Raw genomic sequence first — 16,918 nt, forward strand, 5'->3', positions numbered from 1 at the left:
TAGATAGTTACTGTATTATATTCACCTGTAGTCAGGTTAGATAGTTAGATAGTTACTATATTATATTCACCTGTAGTCAGGTTAGATAGTTAGATAGTTACTATATTATATTCACCTGTAGTCAGGTTAGATAGTTACTATATTATATTCACCTGTAGTCAGGTTAGATAGTTACTATATTATATTCACCTGTGGTCAGGTGAGATAGGTACTATATTATATTAACCTGTAGTCAGGTTAGATAGTTACTATATTATATTCACCTGTAGTCAGGTTAGATAGTTACTATATTATATTCACCTGTAGTCAGGTTAGATAGTTAGATAGTTACTATATTATATTCACCTGTAGTCAGGTTAGATAGTTAGATAGTTACTATATTATATTCACCTGTAGTCAGGTTAGATAGTTACTATATTATATTCACCTGTAGTCAGGTTAGATAGTTACTATATTATATTCACCTGTAGTCAGGTTAGATAGTTAGATAGTTACTATATTATATTCACCTGTAGTCAGGTTAGATAGTTACTATATTATATTCACCTGTAGTCAGGTTAGATAGTTACTATATTATATTCACCTGTAGTCAGGTTAGATAGTTAGATAGTTACTATATTATATTCACCTGTAGTCAGGTTAGATAGGTACTATATTATATTAACCTGTAGTCAGGTTAGATAGTTACTATATTATATTCACCTGTAGTCAGGTTAGATAGTTACTATATTATATTCACCTGTAGTCAGGTTAGATAGTTACTATATTATATTCACCTGTAATCAGGTTAGATAGTTAGATACTTACTATATTATATTCACCTGTAGTCAGGTTAGATAGTTACTATATTATATTCACCTGTAGTCAGGTTAGATAGTTACTATATTATATTCACCTGTAGTCAGGTTAGATAGTTACTATATTATATTCACCTGTGGTCAGGTGAGATAGTTACTATATTATATTCACCTGTAGTCAGGTTAGATAGTTAGATAGTTACTATATTATATTCACCTGTAGTCAGGTTAGATAGTTAGATAGTTACTATATTATATTCACCTGTAGTCAGGTTAGATAGTTAGATAGTTACTATATTATATTCACCTGTAGTCAGGTTAGATAGTTAGATAGTTACTATATTATATTCACCTGTAGTCAGGTTAGATAGTTACTATATTATATTCACCTGTAGTCAGGTTAGATAGTTACTATATTATATTCACCTGTGGTCAGGTGAGATAGGTACTATATTATATTAACCTGTAGTCAGGTTAGATAGTTACTATATTATATTCACCTGTAGTCAGGTTAGATAGTTACTATATTATATTCACCTGTAGTCAGGTTAGATAGTTACTATATTATATTCACCTGTAATCAGGTTAGATAGTTACTATATTATATTCACCTGTAATCAGGTTAGATAGTTACTATATTATATTCACCTGTAGTCAGGTTAGATAGTTACTATATTATATTCACCTGTAGTCAGGTTAGATAGTTACTATATTATATTCACCTGTAGTCAGGTTAGATAGTTACTATATTATATTCACCTGTAGTCAGGTTAGATAGTTAGATAGTTACTATATTATATTCACCTGTAGTCAGGTTAGATAGTTACTATATTATATTCACCTGTAGTCAGGTTAGATAGTTACTATATTATATTCACCTGTAGTCAGGTTAGATAGTTACTATATTATATTCACCTGTAGTCAGGTTAGATAGTTACTATATTATATTCACCTGTAGTCAGGTTAGATAGTTACTATATTATATTCACCTGTAGTCAGGTTAGATAGTTACTATATTATATTCACCTGTAGTCAGGTTAGATAGTTACTGTATTATATTCACCTGTAGTCAGGTTAGATAGTTACTATATTATATTCACCTGTAGTCAGGTTAGATAGTTAGATAGTTACTATATTATATTCACCTGTAGTCAGGTTAGATAGTTACTATATTATATTCACCTGTAGTCAGGTTAGATAGTTACTATATTATATTCACCTGTAGTCAGGTTAGATAGTTACTATATTATATTCACCTGTAGTCAGGTTAGATAGTTACTGTATTATATTCACCTGTAGTCAGGTTAGATAGTTACTATATTATATTCACCTGTAGTCAGGTTAGATAGCTAGTCTATTATATTCACCTGTAGTCAGATTAGATAGTTACTATATTATATTCACCTGTAGTCAGGTTAGATAGCTAGTCTATTATATTCACCTGTAGTCAGGTTAGATAGTTAGATAGTTACTATATTATATTCACCTGTAGTCAGGTTAGATAGTTAGATAGTTACTATATTATATTCACCTGTAGTCAGGTTAGATAGTTACTATATTATATTCACCTGTAGTCAGGTTAGATAGTTACTATATTATATTCACCTGTAGTCAGGTTAGATAGTTACTATATTATATTCACCTGTAGTCAGGTTAGATAGTTACTATATTATATTCACCTGTAGTCAGGTTAGATAGTTACTATATTATATTCACCTGTAGTCAGGTTAGATAGTTACTATATTATATTCACCTGTAGTCAGGTTAGATAGTTACTATATTATATTCACCTGTAGTCAGGTTAGATAGTTAGATAGTTACTATATTATATTCACCTGTAGTCAGGTTAGATAGTTACTATATTATATTCACCTGTGGTCAGGTTAGATAGTTACTATATTATATTCACCTGTAGTCAGGTTAGATAGTTAGATAGTTACTATATTATATTCACCTGTGGTCAGGTTAGATAGTTACTATATTATATTCACCTGTAGTCAGGTTAGATAGTTAGATAGTTACTATATTATATTCACCTGTAGTCAGGTTAGATAGTTACTATATTATATTCACCTGTAGTCAGGTTAGATAGTTAGATAGTTACTATGTTATATTCACCTGTAGTCAGGTTAGATAGTTACTATATTATATTCACCTGTAGTCAGGTTAGATAGTTACTATATTATAATCACCTGTAGTCAGGTTAGATAGTTACTATATTATATTCACCTGTAGTCAGGTTAGATAGTTACTATATTATATTCACCTGTAGTCAGGTTAGATAGTTAGATAGTTACTATATTATATTCACCTGTAGTCAGGTTAGATAGTTACTATATTATATTCACCTGTAGTCAGGTTAGATAGTTACTATATTATATTCACCTGTAGTCAGGTTAGATAGTTACTATATTATATTCACCTGTAGTCAGGTTAGATAGTTACTATATTATATTCACCTGTAGTCAGGTTAGATAGTTAGATAGTTACTATATTATATTCACCTGTAGTCAGGTTAGATAGCTACTATATTATATTCACCTGTAGTCAGGTTAGATAGTTACTATATTATATTCACCTGTAGTCAGGTTAGATAGTTAGATAGTTACTATATTATAATCACCTGTAGTCAGGTTAGATAGTTACTATATTATATTCACCTGTAGTCAGGTTAGATAGTTACTATATTATATTCACCTGTAGTCAGGTTAGATAGTTAGATAGTTACTATATTATATTCACCTGTAGTCAGGTTAGATAGTTACTATATTATATTCACCTGTAGTCAGGTTAGATAGTTACTATATTATATTCACCTGTAGTCAGGTTAGATAGTTAGATAGTTACTATATTATATTCACCTGTAGTCAGGTTAGATAGTTACTATATTATATTCACCTGTAGTCAGGTTAGATAGTTACTATATTATATTCACCTGTAGTCAGGTTAGATAGTTACTATATTATATTCACCTGTAGTCAGGTTAGATAGTTAGATAGTTACTATATTATAATCACCTGTAGTCAGGTTAGATAGCTACTATATTATATTCACCTGTAGTCAGGTTAGATAGTTACTATATTATATTCACCTGTAGTCAGGTTAGATAGTTAGATAGTTACTATATTATATTCACCTGTAGTCAGGTTAGATAGTTACTATATTATATTCACCTGTAGTCAGGTTAGATAGTTACTATATTATATTCACCTGTAGTCAGGTTAGATAGTTAGATAGTTACTATATTATATTCACCTGTAGTCAGGTTAGATAGTTACTATATTATATTCACCTGTAGTCAGGTTAGATAGTTACTATATTATAATCACCTGTAGTCAGGTTAGATAGCTACTATATTATATTCACCTGTAGTCAGGTTAGATAGTTACTATATTATATTCACCTGTAGTCAGGTTAGATAGTTAGATAGTTACTATATTATATTCACCTGTAGTCAGGTTAGATAGTTACTATATTATATTCACCTGTAGTCAGGTTAGATAGTTACTATATTATATTCACCTGTAGTCAGGTTAGATAGTTACTATATTATATTCACCTGTAGTCAGGTTAGATAGTTAGATAGTTACTATATTATATTCACCTGTAGTCAGGTTAGATAGTTACTATATTATATTCACCTGTAGTCAGGTTAGATAGTTACTATATTATATTCACCTGTAGTCAGGTTAGATAGTTACTATATTATATTCACCTGTAGTCAGGTTAGATAGTTACTATATTATATTCACCTGTAGTCAGGTTAGATAGTTACTATATTATATTCACCTGTAGTCAGGTTAGATAGTTACTATATTATATTCACCTGTAGTCAGGTTAGATAGTTACTATATTATATTCACCTGTAGTCAGGTTAGATAGTTACTATATTATATTCACCTGTAGTCAGGTTAGATAGTTACTATATTATATTCACCTGTAGTCAGGTTAGATAGTTACTATATTATATTCACCTGTAGTCAGGTTAGATAGTTACTATATTATATTCACCTGTAGTCAGGTTAGATAGTTACTATATTATATTCACCTGTAGTCAGGTTAGATAGTTACTATATTATATTCACCTGTAGTCAGGTTAGATAGCTAGCCTATTATATTCACTTCAGGTTAGATAGTTACTCTAGTCCTCTGATCTAGTGTGAGTGGGCTACCTAGTTTGAGTTGTGTGGGTAGTGAAACACAGGGAGAAGGGTGTAATTGAGTGTTGACAAAGGGGTAATGTTCCCCCATAATTTTGTGTGAGGGGTAATGTTCCCGCAGAGTGCTGTGTGAGGGGTAATGTTCCCGCAGAGTGCTGTGTGAGGGGGTAATGTTCCCGCAGAGTGCTGTGTGAGGGGGTAATGTTCCCGCAGAATGCTGTGTGAGGGGTAATGTTCCCGCAGAGTGCTGTGTGAGGGGGTAATGTTCCCCCAGAATGCTGTGTGAGGGGTAATGTTCCCCCAGAATGCTATGTGAGGGGTAATGTTCACCCATAATGCTGTGTGAGGGGGTAATGTTCCCCGAGAATGCTGTGTGAGGGGGTAATGTTCCCCGAGAATGCTGTGTGAGGGGTAATGATCCCCCAGAATGCTGTGTGAGGGGTGATGTTCCCCCAGAATGCTGTGTGAGGGGTAATGATCCCCCAGAATGCTGTGTGAGGGGTAATGTTCCCCCAGAATGCTGTGTGAGGGATAATGATCCCCCATAATGCTGTGTGAGGGATAATGATCCCCCAGAATGCTGTGTGATGGTTGGGAGGTTGAGAGGATGTCTTTGTTTCTTGGGTTTGGAGCGAAATATCTGACGTTGGAGAATATGGTCGTGTGTCACATGGCTTCCTGTTCACCACCACTTCTGCACAGAGCCCTGTGGTCTAGACGTGTGCTGAAGTCATGTCTGTAGTGTCCAGAGCGTAGAGATCCTGTAGGAATAATGCCGAGTGTTTGCTCTCCTGAAAGAGAGGCTGAGGAGGTGAATATTCATGTTGTTGCATCAGGCCAACTGCAGTGAATGAAGCCATATAAATACTACACTTGGCTGCCTGTTGGTTATTTCACGTCACTGTCCATTTTACTGCAAAGGCAGCAACACACACACACACACACACACACACACACACATACACATACACACACACACATACACACACACACACACACACACACACTCCCTGCTTCTTGACAGGGGTCATCAAATATCAGATCTGACTTTTATTGATGTCCTTATATGCAGTGGAATCGCTGGGTAGTGAAAAACAATGATGTTGGTTTCCAAGGCAACTCTGTCTGTTACACTGGGTCTGTGTGTGTGTTGTTTAGAAAATATGTTCTCTCCTCTGCCCTTCCTCCCTCTCTCCTCTACCCCCTTTTTCCTCTCCTCTACCCCCTCTCTCCTCTCCTCTACCCCCTCTCTCCTCGCCCCTTCCTCCCGCTCTCCTCTCCTCTACCCCCTCTCTCCTCTCCTCTCCTCTCCTCTACCCCCTCTCTCCTCTCCTCTACCCCCTCTCTCCTCTCCTCTACCCACTCTCTACTCTACCCCTCCTCCCTCTCTCCTCTCCTCTACCCCCTCTCTCCTCTCCTCTCCTCTACCCCCTCTCTCCTCTCCTCTACCCACTCTCTACTCTACCCCTCCTCCCTCTCTCCTCTCCTCTACCCCTCTCTCCTCTACCCCCTCTCTCCTCTCCTCTACCCTCCCTCTACTCTACCCCTCCTCCCTCTCTCCTCTACCCCTTACTACCTCTCTCCTCTACCCCTCCTCCCTCTCTCCTCTACCCCTTACTACCTCTCTCCTCTCCTCTACCCCCTCTCTCCTCTACCCTTCCTTCCTCTCTCCTCTCCTCTACCACCTCTCTCCTCTACCCCCTCTCTCCTCTACCCTTCCTCCCTCTCTCCTCTACCCTTCGTACTTCTCTCCCTCCCTCTCTCCATCTCCTTCCCTCCCTCCTCCCTCCTCCCTCTCTCTCAGGCTGCATCGCCAGGACAGTGAGCTCACCCAATCAACATCTCCTCCGTGTGGATGACGTGGTCAGCTGTTGTCTGGACCTCAGCGCTCCCAGTATGTCCTTCCGTATCAACGGTCAGCCCGTCCAGGGGATGTTTGAGAACTTCAACTCTGACGGACTGTTCTTCCCTGTAGCCAGCTTCTCCGCTGGGGTCAAGTGAGTGCTCCTCAACCAACCAATCAATCGATCAATCAAAATGATCAATCATTGGGTTTCTCCTGACCCTTTTGACCTCTCGTAAGTGTTTGTTTTAGCAGCCGGCCTACATGTAGCTCTCACATGGCCCACCCACGCTCAGTATATTATGCTGAGAGCATGCAAGGCGGAGTTAGAACAAATGGTTGAACCTCGTATTGCTGTTTACAGCGACATACAGTAGGGGGTCCGAAATTATTGACACCCTTTATAAAGATGAGCAGAAATAAATTATTGACACCCTTTATAAAGATGAGCAGAAATAAATTATTGACACCCTTTATAAAGATGAGCAGAAATAAATTATTGACACCCTTTATAAAGATGAGCAGAAATAAATTATTGACACCCTTTATAAAGATGAGCAGACATAAATTATTGACACCCTTTATAAAGATGAGCAGAAATAAATTATTGACACCCTTTATAAAGATGAGCAGACATAAATTATTGACACCCTTTATAAAGATGAGCAGAAATAAATTATTGACACCCTTTATAAAGATGAGCAGAAATAAATTATTGACACCCTTTATAAAGATGAGCAGAAATAAATGATTGACACCCTTTATAAAGATGAGCAGAAATAAATGATTGACACCCTTTATAAAGATGAGCAGAAATAAATTATTGACACCCTTTATAAAGATGAGCAGAAATAAATGATTGACACCCTTTATAAAGATGAGCAGAAATAAATGATTGACACCCTTTATAAAGATGAGCAGAAATAAATGATTGACACCCTTTATAAAGATGAGCAGAAATAAATTATTGACACCCTTTATAAAGATGAGCAGAAATAAATTATTGACACCCTTTATAAAGATGAGCAGAAATAAATTATTGACACCCTTTATAAAGATGAGCAGACATAAATTATTGACACCCTTTATAAAGATGAGCAGAAATAAATTATTGACACCCTTTATAAAGATGAGCAGACATAAATTATTGACACCCTTTATAAAGATGAGCAGAAATAAATTATTGACACCCTTTATAAAGATGAGCAGAAATAAATTATTGACACCCTTTATAAAGATGAGCAGAAATAAATGATTGACACCCTTTATAAAGATGAGCAGAAATAAATGATTGACACCCTTTATAAAGATGAGCAGAAATAAATTATTGACACCCTTTATAAAGATGAGCAGAAATAAATGATTGACACCCTTTATAAAGATGAGCAGAAATAAATGATTGACACCCTTTATAAAGATGAGCAGAAATAAATGATTGACACCCTTTATAAAGATGAGCAGAAATAAATTATTGACACCCTTTATAAAGATGAGCAGAAATAAATTATTGACACCCTTTATAAAGATGAGCAGAAATAAATTATTGACACCCTTTATAAAGATGAGCAGAAATAAATTATTGACACCCTTTATAAAGATGAGCAGACATAAATTATTGACACCCTTTATAAAGATGAGCAGAAATAAATTATTGACACCCTTTATAAAGATGAGCAGAAATAAATTATTGACACCCTTTATAAAGATGAGCAGAAATAAATTATTGACACCCTTTATAAAGATGAGCAGAAATAAATTATTGACACCCTTTATAAAGATGAGCAGAAATACATGATTTAAATACTGAGCTACGTTGTATCCTCAAAATGTTTTATTTGTATTATTGTATAATAATAACATTGATACGAAAAATATATTTTGTTTAACAAGTAATTTTTTCTCTCAAAAAGGTAGGGGGTCATAATTATCGACACCCCTGTTTTCAATACCTCACCTTGCGAGGATAACGCCACTGAGCCTTTTTCTAGAATGTTTCATGAGTTGAAGAACACATTAGTAGGGATCTTAGACCACAGATACATGTGTCATGAGTTAGAGAACACATTAGGAGGGATCTTACACCACAAATACATGTGTCATGAGTTGAAGAACACATTCGGAGGGATCTTAGACCACAGATACATGTGTCATGAGTTGAAGAACACATTCCTAATTTTAGACCACAAATACATGTTTCATTGGTCACAAAATCTACATTTATCGATGGCCATCTCAGTCTCCAGACTTGAAATCCATTGAAAAGCTGTGGTTTGAATTGAGGAGGGCAGTACATAAGCACAGACAAAAGGATATCACTGATCTGTAAGGGTTCTGTATGGAGGCCTGGTCTAAGATCCCTCCTAATGTGTTCTTCAACTCATGAAACATGTGATGAAAAGGCTCAGTGCTGTCCTTCTTTTTCGCCTTCTTCCCCTTCTTCTTCTCCTAATCCTTCTTCTCCTAATCCTTCTTCTCCTAATCCTTCTTCTCCTAATCATTTTTCTCCTTCTTTTTCACCTTCTTCTCCTAATCCTTCTTCTTCTTCTTCTTCTTCTTCTCTTCTCCTAATCCTTCTTCTTCTAATCCTTCTACTTCTTCTTCTTATCCTTCTTCTCCTTCTTCTTCTCCTTCTTCTAATCCTTCTTCTACTTCTTCTTCTCCTAATCCATTTTCTTCTAATCCTTCTTCTCCTTCTTCTTCTAATCCTTCTACTTCTTCTTCTAATCCTTCTTCTCCTTCTTCTTCTAATCATTCTACTTCTTCTCCTAATCCTTCTTCTTCTAATCCTTCTCCTTCTTCTCCTCTTTTTCACCTTCTTCTCCTTCTCCTTCTTCTCCTTCTCCTTCTTTTTCTCCTTCTTCTCCTTCTAATCCTTATTCTTCTTCTCCTAATCCTTCTCCTCCTTTTTTGCCTTCTTCTCCTTCTTCTCCTTCTAATCCTTATTCTTCTTCTCCTAATCCTTCTCCTCCTTTTTCGCCTTCTTCTCCTTCTTCTTCTCCTAATCCTTCTTCTCCTTCTTTTTCGCCTTCTCCTTCTTTTTCTCCATCTTCTCCTTCTTCTCCTAATCCTTCTTCTCCTAATCCTTCTTCTTCTTCTCCTTCTTCTCCTAATCCTTCTTCTTCCTCTTCTTCTTCCCTCCAGAGTGCGTTTCCTGCTGGGTGGTCGTCAAGGAGAGTTTAAGTTCCTGCCCCCGCCGGGCTACGCTCCGTGTTTCGAGGCTGTGCTACCCAGGGAGAAGCTTAGAGTGGAACACAGCCAGGAGTACAAGGAGGACCACAGTGAGACCAGGGATCTACTGGGTCCCACCATCACCCTGTCCCAGGCTGCCTTCACCCCTACACCTGTTGACACCAGCCAGGTGGGTAAAGAATACCCTTTACTATACTGTGTCATGGTGGGTGTCAACTCTACTTTAACTAGTCAACAACTGACAGGGGTTAAGGTCAATTGACTAGCCTCCCTTGCCTCAGTAATTAGCCCAGATCTACTTTAACTATTCAACAACTAACAGGGGTTAAGGTCAATTGACTAGCCTCCCTTGCCTCAGTAGTTAGCCCAGATCAACACTAGTTATAACTAAGTGAGGTCCCAGAACAACAACCTCTGTCCCCATGTACTGTGTGGGTAATGCTTCTGGCCAATGGCATGGACTTCCTGTGTATCATGTGTTGTGGTTTCAGGTTGTTCTGCCTCCTCACCTGGAGAGGATCAGGGAGAAGCTGGCAGAGAACATCCATGAGCTGTGGGTGATGAACAAGATTGACCTGGGCTGGACCTACGGAGCTGTGAGTACACACGTACACGCTCACACAAGCAGGCACGGTCAAACGTGCACGCTAATGATGCGCGGGTCAGCTGTTTGTTCACCCGCACCTCCTGAAATGGCTAATAACCCATCCACAACGGTTTAGAACTGCGTAAAATTTTGGGGAATTACAGGAAATAAACTTTAACATTTTAATTTTTCTCTCCGCCGTCAAGACGGGGGTCATTACATTTTCTTTCCCACTTGGTGAGGGGGGGGGGGGGGGGGGCCCAAATCTCGCATAGGGCCTCCAAAAGACTAGAGTCGGCCCGGGTCATTACTTGTTGCCCTAGAAGACTAAATAAACCCTTACTCACCAGAATGTAATAAATCATAGAATGACATCAGTTGGTTTTCTCTTTCCTCTTTCATCTCTGCTGCTCTAGAGCAGCAAGGGGTTAGACTGCCCTGTAGGGGGTTAGACTTCCCTGTAGGGGGTTAGACTCCACTGTAGGGGGTTAGACTCCCCTGTAGGGGGTTAGACTGCCCTGTAGGGGGTTAGACTCCCCTGTAGAGGGTTAGACTGCCCTGTAGGGGGTTAGACTCCCCTGTAGAGGGTTAGACTGCCCTGTAGGGGGTTAGACTGCCCTGTAGGGGGTTAGACTGCCCTATAGGGTTCTAGGGGGTTAGACTGCCCTGTAGGGGGTTAGACTGCCCTGTAGGGGGTTAGACTCCCCTGTAGAGGGTTAGACTGGCCCGTAGGGGGTTAGACTGCCCTGTAGGGGGGTAGACTGCCCTGTAGGGTTGTATGGGGTTAGACTGACCTGTAGGGGGTTAGACTGCCCTGTAGGGTTGTAGGGGGTTAGACTGCCCTGTATGGGGTTAGACTGCCCTGTAGGGGGTTAGAATGCCCTGTAGGGGGTTAGACTCCCCTGTAGAGGGTTAGACTGCCCTGTAGGGTTGTAGGGGGGTAGACTGCCCTGTAGGGTTGTAGGGGGGTAGACTGCCCTGTAGGGGGTTAGACTCCACTGTAGGGGGTTAGACTCCCCTGTAGAGGGTTAGACTGCCCTGTAGGGGGTTAGACTCCCCTGTAGGGGGTTAGACTGCCCTGTAGGGGGTTAGACTCCCCTGTAGAGGGTTAGACTGCCCTGTAGGGGGTTAGACTGCCCTGTAGGGGGTTAGACTGCCCTGTAGGGGGTTAGACTGGCCTGTAGGGTTCTAGGGGGTTCGACTGCCCTGTAGGGGGTTAGACTGCCCTGTAGGGGGTTAGACTCCCCTGTAGGGGGTTAGACTGCCCTGTAGGGATTAGACTGCCCTGTAGGGGGTTAGACTGCCCTGTAGGGGGTTAGACTCCCCTGTAGAGGGTTAGACTGGCCTGTAGGGGGTTAGACTGCCCTGTAGGGGGGTAGACTGCCCTGTAGGGTTGTAGGGGGTTAGAATGCCCTGTAGGGGGTTAGGCTGCTCTGTAGGGTTGTAGGGGGTTAGACTGCCCTGTATGGGGTTAGACTGCCCTGTATGGGGTTAGACTGCCCTGTATGGGGTTAGACTGCCCTGTAGGGGGTTAGACTCCCCTGTAGGGGGGTAGACTGCCCTGTAGGGTTGTAGGGGGTTAGAATGCCCTGTAGGGGGTTAGACTGCCCTGTAGGGTTGTAGGGGGTTAGACTGCCCTGTATGGGGTTAGACTGCCCTGTAGGGGGTTACACTGCCCTGTAGGGGGTTAGACTGCCCTGTATGGGGTTAGACTGCCCTGTAGAGGGTTAGACTGCCCTGTAGGGTTGTAGGGGGGTAGACTGCCCTGTAGGGTTGTAGGAGGGTAGACTGCCCTGTAGGGTTGTAGGGGGGTAGACTGCCCTGTAGGGTTGTAGGGGGTAGACTGCCCTGTAGGGTTGTATGGGTTAGACTGCCCTGTAGGGGGTTAGACTGCCCTGTAGGGGATTAGACTGCCCTGTAGGGTTGTAGGGGGGTAGACTGCCCTGTAGGGTTGTAGGGGGTAGACTGCCCTGTAGGGTTGTATGGGTTAGACTGCCCTGTAGGGGGTTAGACTGCCCTGTAGGGTTGTAGGGGGTTAGACTGCCCTGTAGGGTTGTAGGGGTTAGACTGCCCTGTAGGGGGTTAGACTGCCCTGTAGGGGATTAGACTGCCCTGTAGGGTTGTAGGGGTAGACTGCCCTGTAGGGTTGTAGTGGTTAGACTGCCCTGTAGGGTTGTAGGGGTAGACTGCCTGTAGGGTTGTAGGGGTAGACTGCCTGTAGGGTTGTAGGGGTTAGACTGCCCTGTAGGGTTGTAGGGGTTAGACTGCCCTGTAGGGTTGTAGGGGTTAGACTGTAGGTTTGTAGGGGTTAGACTGTAGAGTTGTAGGGTTTAGACTGCCCTGTAGGGTTGTAGGGGTTAGACTGCCCTGTAGGGTTGTAGGGGTTAGACTGCCCTGTAGGGTTGTAGGGGTTAGACTGTAGAGTTGTAGGGGTTAGACTGCCTGTAGGGTTGTAGGGGTTAGACTGTAGGGTTGTAGGGGTTAGACTGCCCTGTAGAGTTGTAGGGTTTAGACTGCCCTGTAGGGTTGTAGGGTTTAGACTGCCCTGTAGGGTTGTAGGGGTTAGATTGCCCTGTAGGGTTGTAGGGGTTAGACTGTAGAGTTGTAGGGGTTAGACTGCCTGTAGGGTTGTAGGGGTTAGACTGTAGGGTTGTAGGGGTTAGACTGTAGAGTTGTAGGGTTTAGACTGCCCTGTAGGGTTGTAGGGGTTAGACTGCCCTGTAGGGTTGTAGGGGTTAGACTGTAGAGTTGTAGGGGTTAGACTGCCCTGTAGGGTTGTAGGGGTTAGACTGCCCTGTAGGGTTGTAGGGGTTAGACTGCCCTGTAGGGCTGTAGGGGGTAGACTGCCCTGTAGGGCTGTAGGGTTAGACTGCCCTGTAGGGTTGTAGGGGTTAGACTGCCCAGTAGGGTTGTAGGGGTTAGACTGCCCTGTAGGGTTGTAGGGGTTAGACTGCCCTGTAGGGCTGTAGGGGGTAGACTGCCCTGTAGGGCTGTAGGGGTTAGACTGCCCTGTAGGGTTGTAGGGGTTAGACTGCCCTGTAGGGCTGTAGGGGTTAGACTGCCCTGTAGGGCTGTAGGGGGTAGACTGCCCTGTAGGGCTGTAGGGGTTAGACTGCCCTGTAGGGTTGCAGGGGGGTTTGAATACCCGAGTCGAAAAGGTGAAACATCGGTCAACGTTGTCTTGAGCAAGGCACTTAACCTTCATTGGCTCCAGGGGTGCTGTTCTACTCTGCATGTGAAAATAAAACATTTAATTGAATATATTTTTTTAACCCGGGCAGTGTCTTCTCAGACCTCGGTCACCACCTATCAGACAGGTGTGGGGTGACTGCTACAGACATTAGTGACACCGGGGGAAGTCCTGGAGCTACGCTGGTTATCCTCTACCACTTACAGTCATATCCCTGTCGGTTTAGACATTTCTATCCCTCCACTAAACAGAAACAGTTCCTGCGTGGGATACTGCCAGTCTCTCAGGGTCTCTCTTACCCCCAGCAGGTAGTTGAGGATTCAGATAATGGTGTTATGTTGCAGGTACGGGACAACAACAGATAATGGTGTTGTGTTCCAGGTTCAGGACGACAACAGGATAATGGTGTTGTGTTGCAGGTACGGGACAACAACAGATAATGGTGTTGTGTTGCAGGTTCGGGACAACAACAGGATAATGGTGTTGTGTTCCAGGTTCGGGACAACAACAGATAATGCTGTTGTGTTCCAGGTTCGGGACAACAACAGGATAATGGTGTTGTTTTCCAGGTTTGGGACAACAACAGACAATGCTGTTGTGTTCCAGGTTCGGGACAACAACAGGATAATGGTGTTGTGTTCCAGGTTCGGGACAACAACAGACAATGCTGCTGTGTTCCAGGTTCGGGACAACAACAGGATAATGGTGTTGTGTTCCAGGTTCGGGACAACAACAGACAATGCTGTTGTGTTCCAGGTTCGGGACAACAACAGAATAATGGTGTTATGTTGCAGGTACGGGACAACAACAGATAATGCTGTTGTGTTCCAGGTTCGGGACAACAACAGGATAATGGTGTTGTGTTCCAGGTTCGGGACAACAACAGGATAATGCTGTTGTGTTCCAGGTTCAGGATGACAACAGGATAATGGTGTTGTGTTCCAGGTGCATGACGACAACATTATAATGGTGTTGTGTTCCAGGTTTGGGACAACAACAGACAATGGTGTTGTGTTCCAGGTATGGGACAACAACAGATCCTGGTGTTGTGTTCCAGGTATGGGAGAACAACAGGATAATGGTGTTGTGTTGCAGGTGCATGACGACAACATTATAATGGTGTTGTGTTCCAGGTTCGGGACAACAACAGACAATGGTGTTGTGTTCCAGGTTCGGGACAACAACAGATCACGGTGTTGTGTTCCAGGTATGGGAGAACAACAGGATAATGGTGTTGTGTTGCAGGTACGGGACGATAACAAGCGGCAGCATCCTTGTCTGGTGGAGTTCTCCAAGCTGCCTGAGCAGGAGAGGAGCTACAACCTACAGATGTCTCTGGAAACTCTCAAGTAAGTTACCACCCTGGATACTATTGCTGCTCGGTACAATACCTAGTTACCACCCTGGATACTGTTGCTGCTGGGTACAATCCCTAGTTACCACCCTGGATACTGTTGCTGCTCGGTACAATCCCTAGTTACAACCTTGAATACTGTTTCTGCTGGGTACAATCCCTAGTTACCACACTGGATAATGTTGCTGCTCAGAACAATCCCTAGTTGAAACGATCCAGACTGTTTCTGCTGGGTACAATCCCTAGTTGTAACTATCCAGACTGTTCCTGCTGGGTACAATCCCTAGTTGAAACGATCCAGACTGTTTCTGCTGGGTACAATCCCTAGTTGTAACTATCCAGACTGTTCCTGCTGGGTACAATCCCTAGTTGAAACTATCCAGACTGTTCCTGCTGGGTACAATCCCTAGTTGTAACTATCCAGACTGTTCCTGCTGGGTACAATCCCTAGTTGAAACTATCCAGACTGTTCCTGCTGGGTACAATCCCTAGTTGAAACTATCCAGACTGTTCCTGCTGGGTACAATCCCTAGTTGAAACGATCCAGACTGTTCCTGCTGGGTACAGTCCCTAGTTGAAACTATCCAGACTGTTCCTTCTGGGTACAGTCCCTAGTTGAAACTATCCAGACTGTTCCTTCTGGCTACAATCCCTAGTTGAAACTATCCAGACTGTTCCTGCTGGGTACAGTCCCTAGTTGAAACTATCCAGACTGTTCCTTCTGGCTACAATCCCTAGTTGAAACTATCCAGACTGTTCCTGCTGGGTACAATCCCTAGTTGAAACGATCCAGACTGTTCCTGCTGGGTACAATCCCTAGTTGAAACTATCCAGACTGTTCCTGCTGGTTTTGGCATATGACCCAAATGACACAGACAGAACATGTAATGGAATGGAGGAATGGTCTGATGGGTGGATTTCTGTAGAACAAACATGCATTTGAACTATATTGCAGTCAGTTTTATGATTTTTCAAAACATGTCCCAAGTTCTCTTGATCAGTACATCATCACAGAGTGGTGTCATTCTTTGTGTTCGACTCTTACCCATTTCTACGATCAATTAACTTTTTGTCAGGAGAAATCATTTTCAATACCTGGTTCAGCTCTCCATGAACTGAATATCACACCCGTTAGACTACTTCTCTCTCAGCAAGAAACCGCCTATTTGAATTCCAGGAGTAATTTAAAAAACCTGTCGGGACAACTTTGTTAGTTTTAATTAATTGCATATTTCCTGGAGATGAGAAGGAGGGAGAGAGAGAGAGAGGTGAAGACTGAGACGGAGTGCCATCTAAATGCAGAAATTAATTCCGTGACCTGAATCTCAGACACAACAATGTCCCAAATGGCACTCTATTCCCTATATAGTGCACTACTTTATACTACAGCCCTATTCCCTATATAGTGCACTACTTTATACTACAGCCCTATTCCCTATATAGTACACTACTTTATACTACAGCCCTATTCCCTATATAGTGCACTACTTTATAATACAGCCCTATTCCCTATATAGTGCACTACTTTATACTACAGCCCTATTCCCTATATAGTGCACTACTTTATAATACAGCCCTATTCCCTATATAGTGCACTACTTTATACTACAGCCCTATTCCCTATATAGTACACTACTCTATACTACAGCCCTATTCCCTATATAGTGCACTACTTTATACTACAGCCCTATTCCCTATATAGTGCACTACTTTTGACCAGGGCCCATAGGAATTTGGTAAAAAGTAGTGCACTGTGTACGGAAAAGGGTCCCATTTGGGATGCAGGCACGGCTGGAGAG

At 41.8% G+C, this 16,918-nt stretch overlaps 1 protein-coding gene across 1 annotated transcript in view; it reads left to right on the top strand.

Moving 5' to 3' along the window:
• Window positions 1-16,918, top strand: part of LOC110511675 (ryanodine receptor 2-like) — a 532,917-nt gene that overhangs the window by 256,491 nt on the left and 259,508 nt on the right. The window contains exons 20-23 of the mRNA XM_036989200.1: window positions 6,762-6,954; window positions 9,942-10,158; window positions 10,481-10,585; window positions 15,011-15,114. Of these exons, the coding sequence (XP_036845095.1) occupies window positions 6,762-6,954; window positions 9,942-10,158; window positions 10,481-10,585; window positions 15,011-15,114 (619 nt within the window). The remainder of the gene's footprint in view (window positions 1-6,761; window positions 6,955-9,941; window positions 10,159-10,480; window positions 10,586-15,010; window positions 15,115-16,918) is intronic.

The sequence above is a fragment of the Oncorhynchus mykiss genome, chromosome 1 (genome assembly GCF_013265735.2).
Source record: "Oncorhynchus mykiss isolate Arlee chromosome 1, USDA_OmykA_1.1, whole genome shotgun sequence".
In the NCBI taxonomy this organism is placed as follows: domain Eukaryota; kingdom Metazoa; phylum Chordata; class Actinopteri; order Salmoniformes; family Salmonidae; genus Oncorhynchus; species Oncorhynchus mykiss.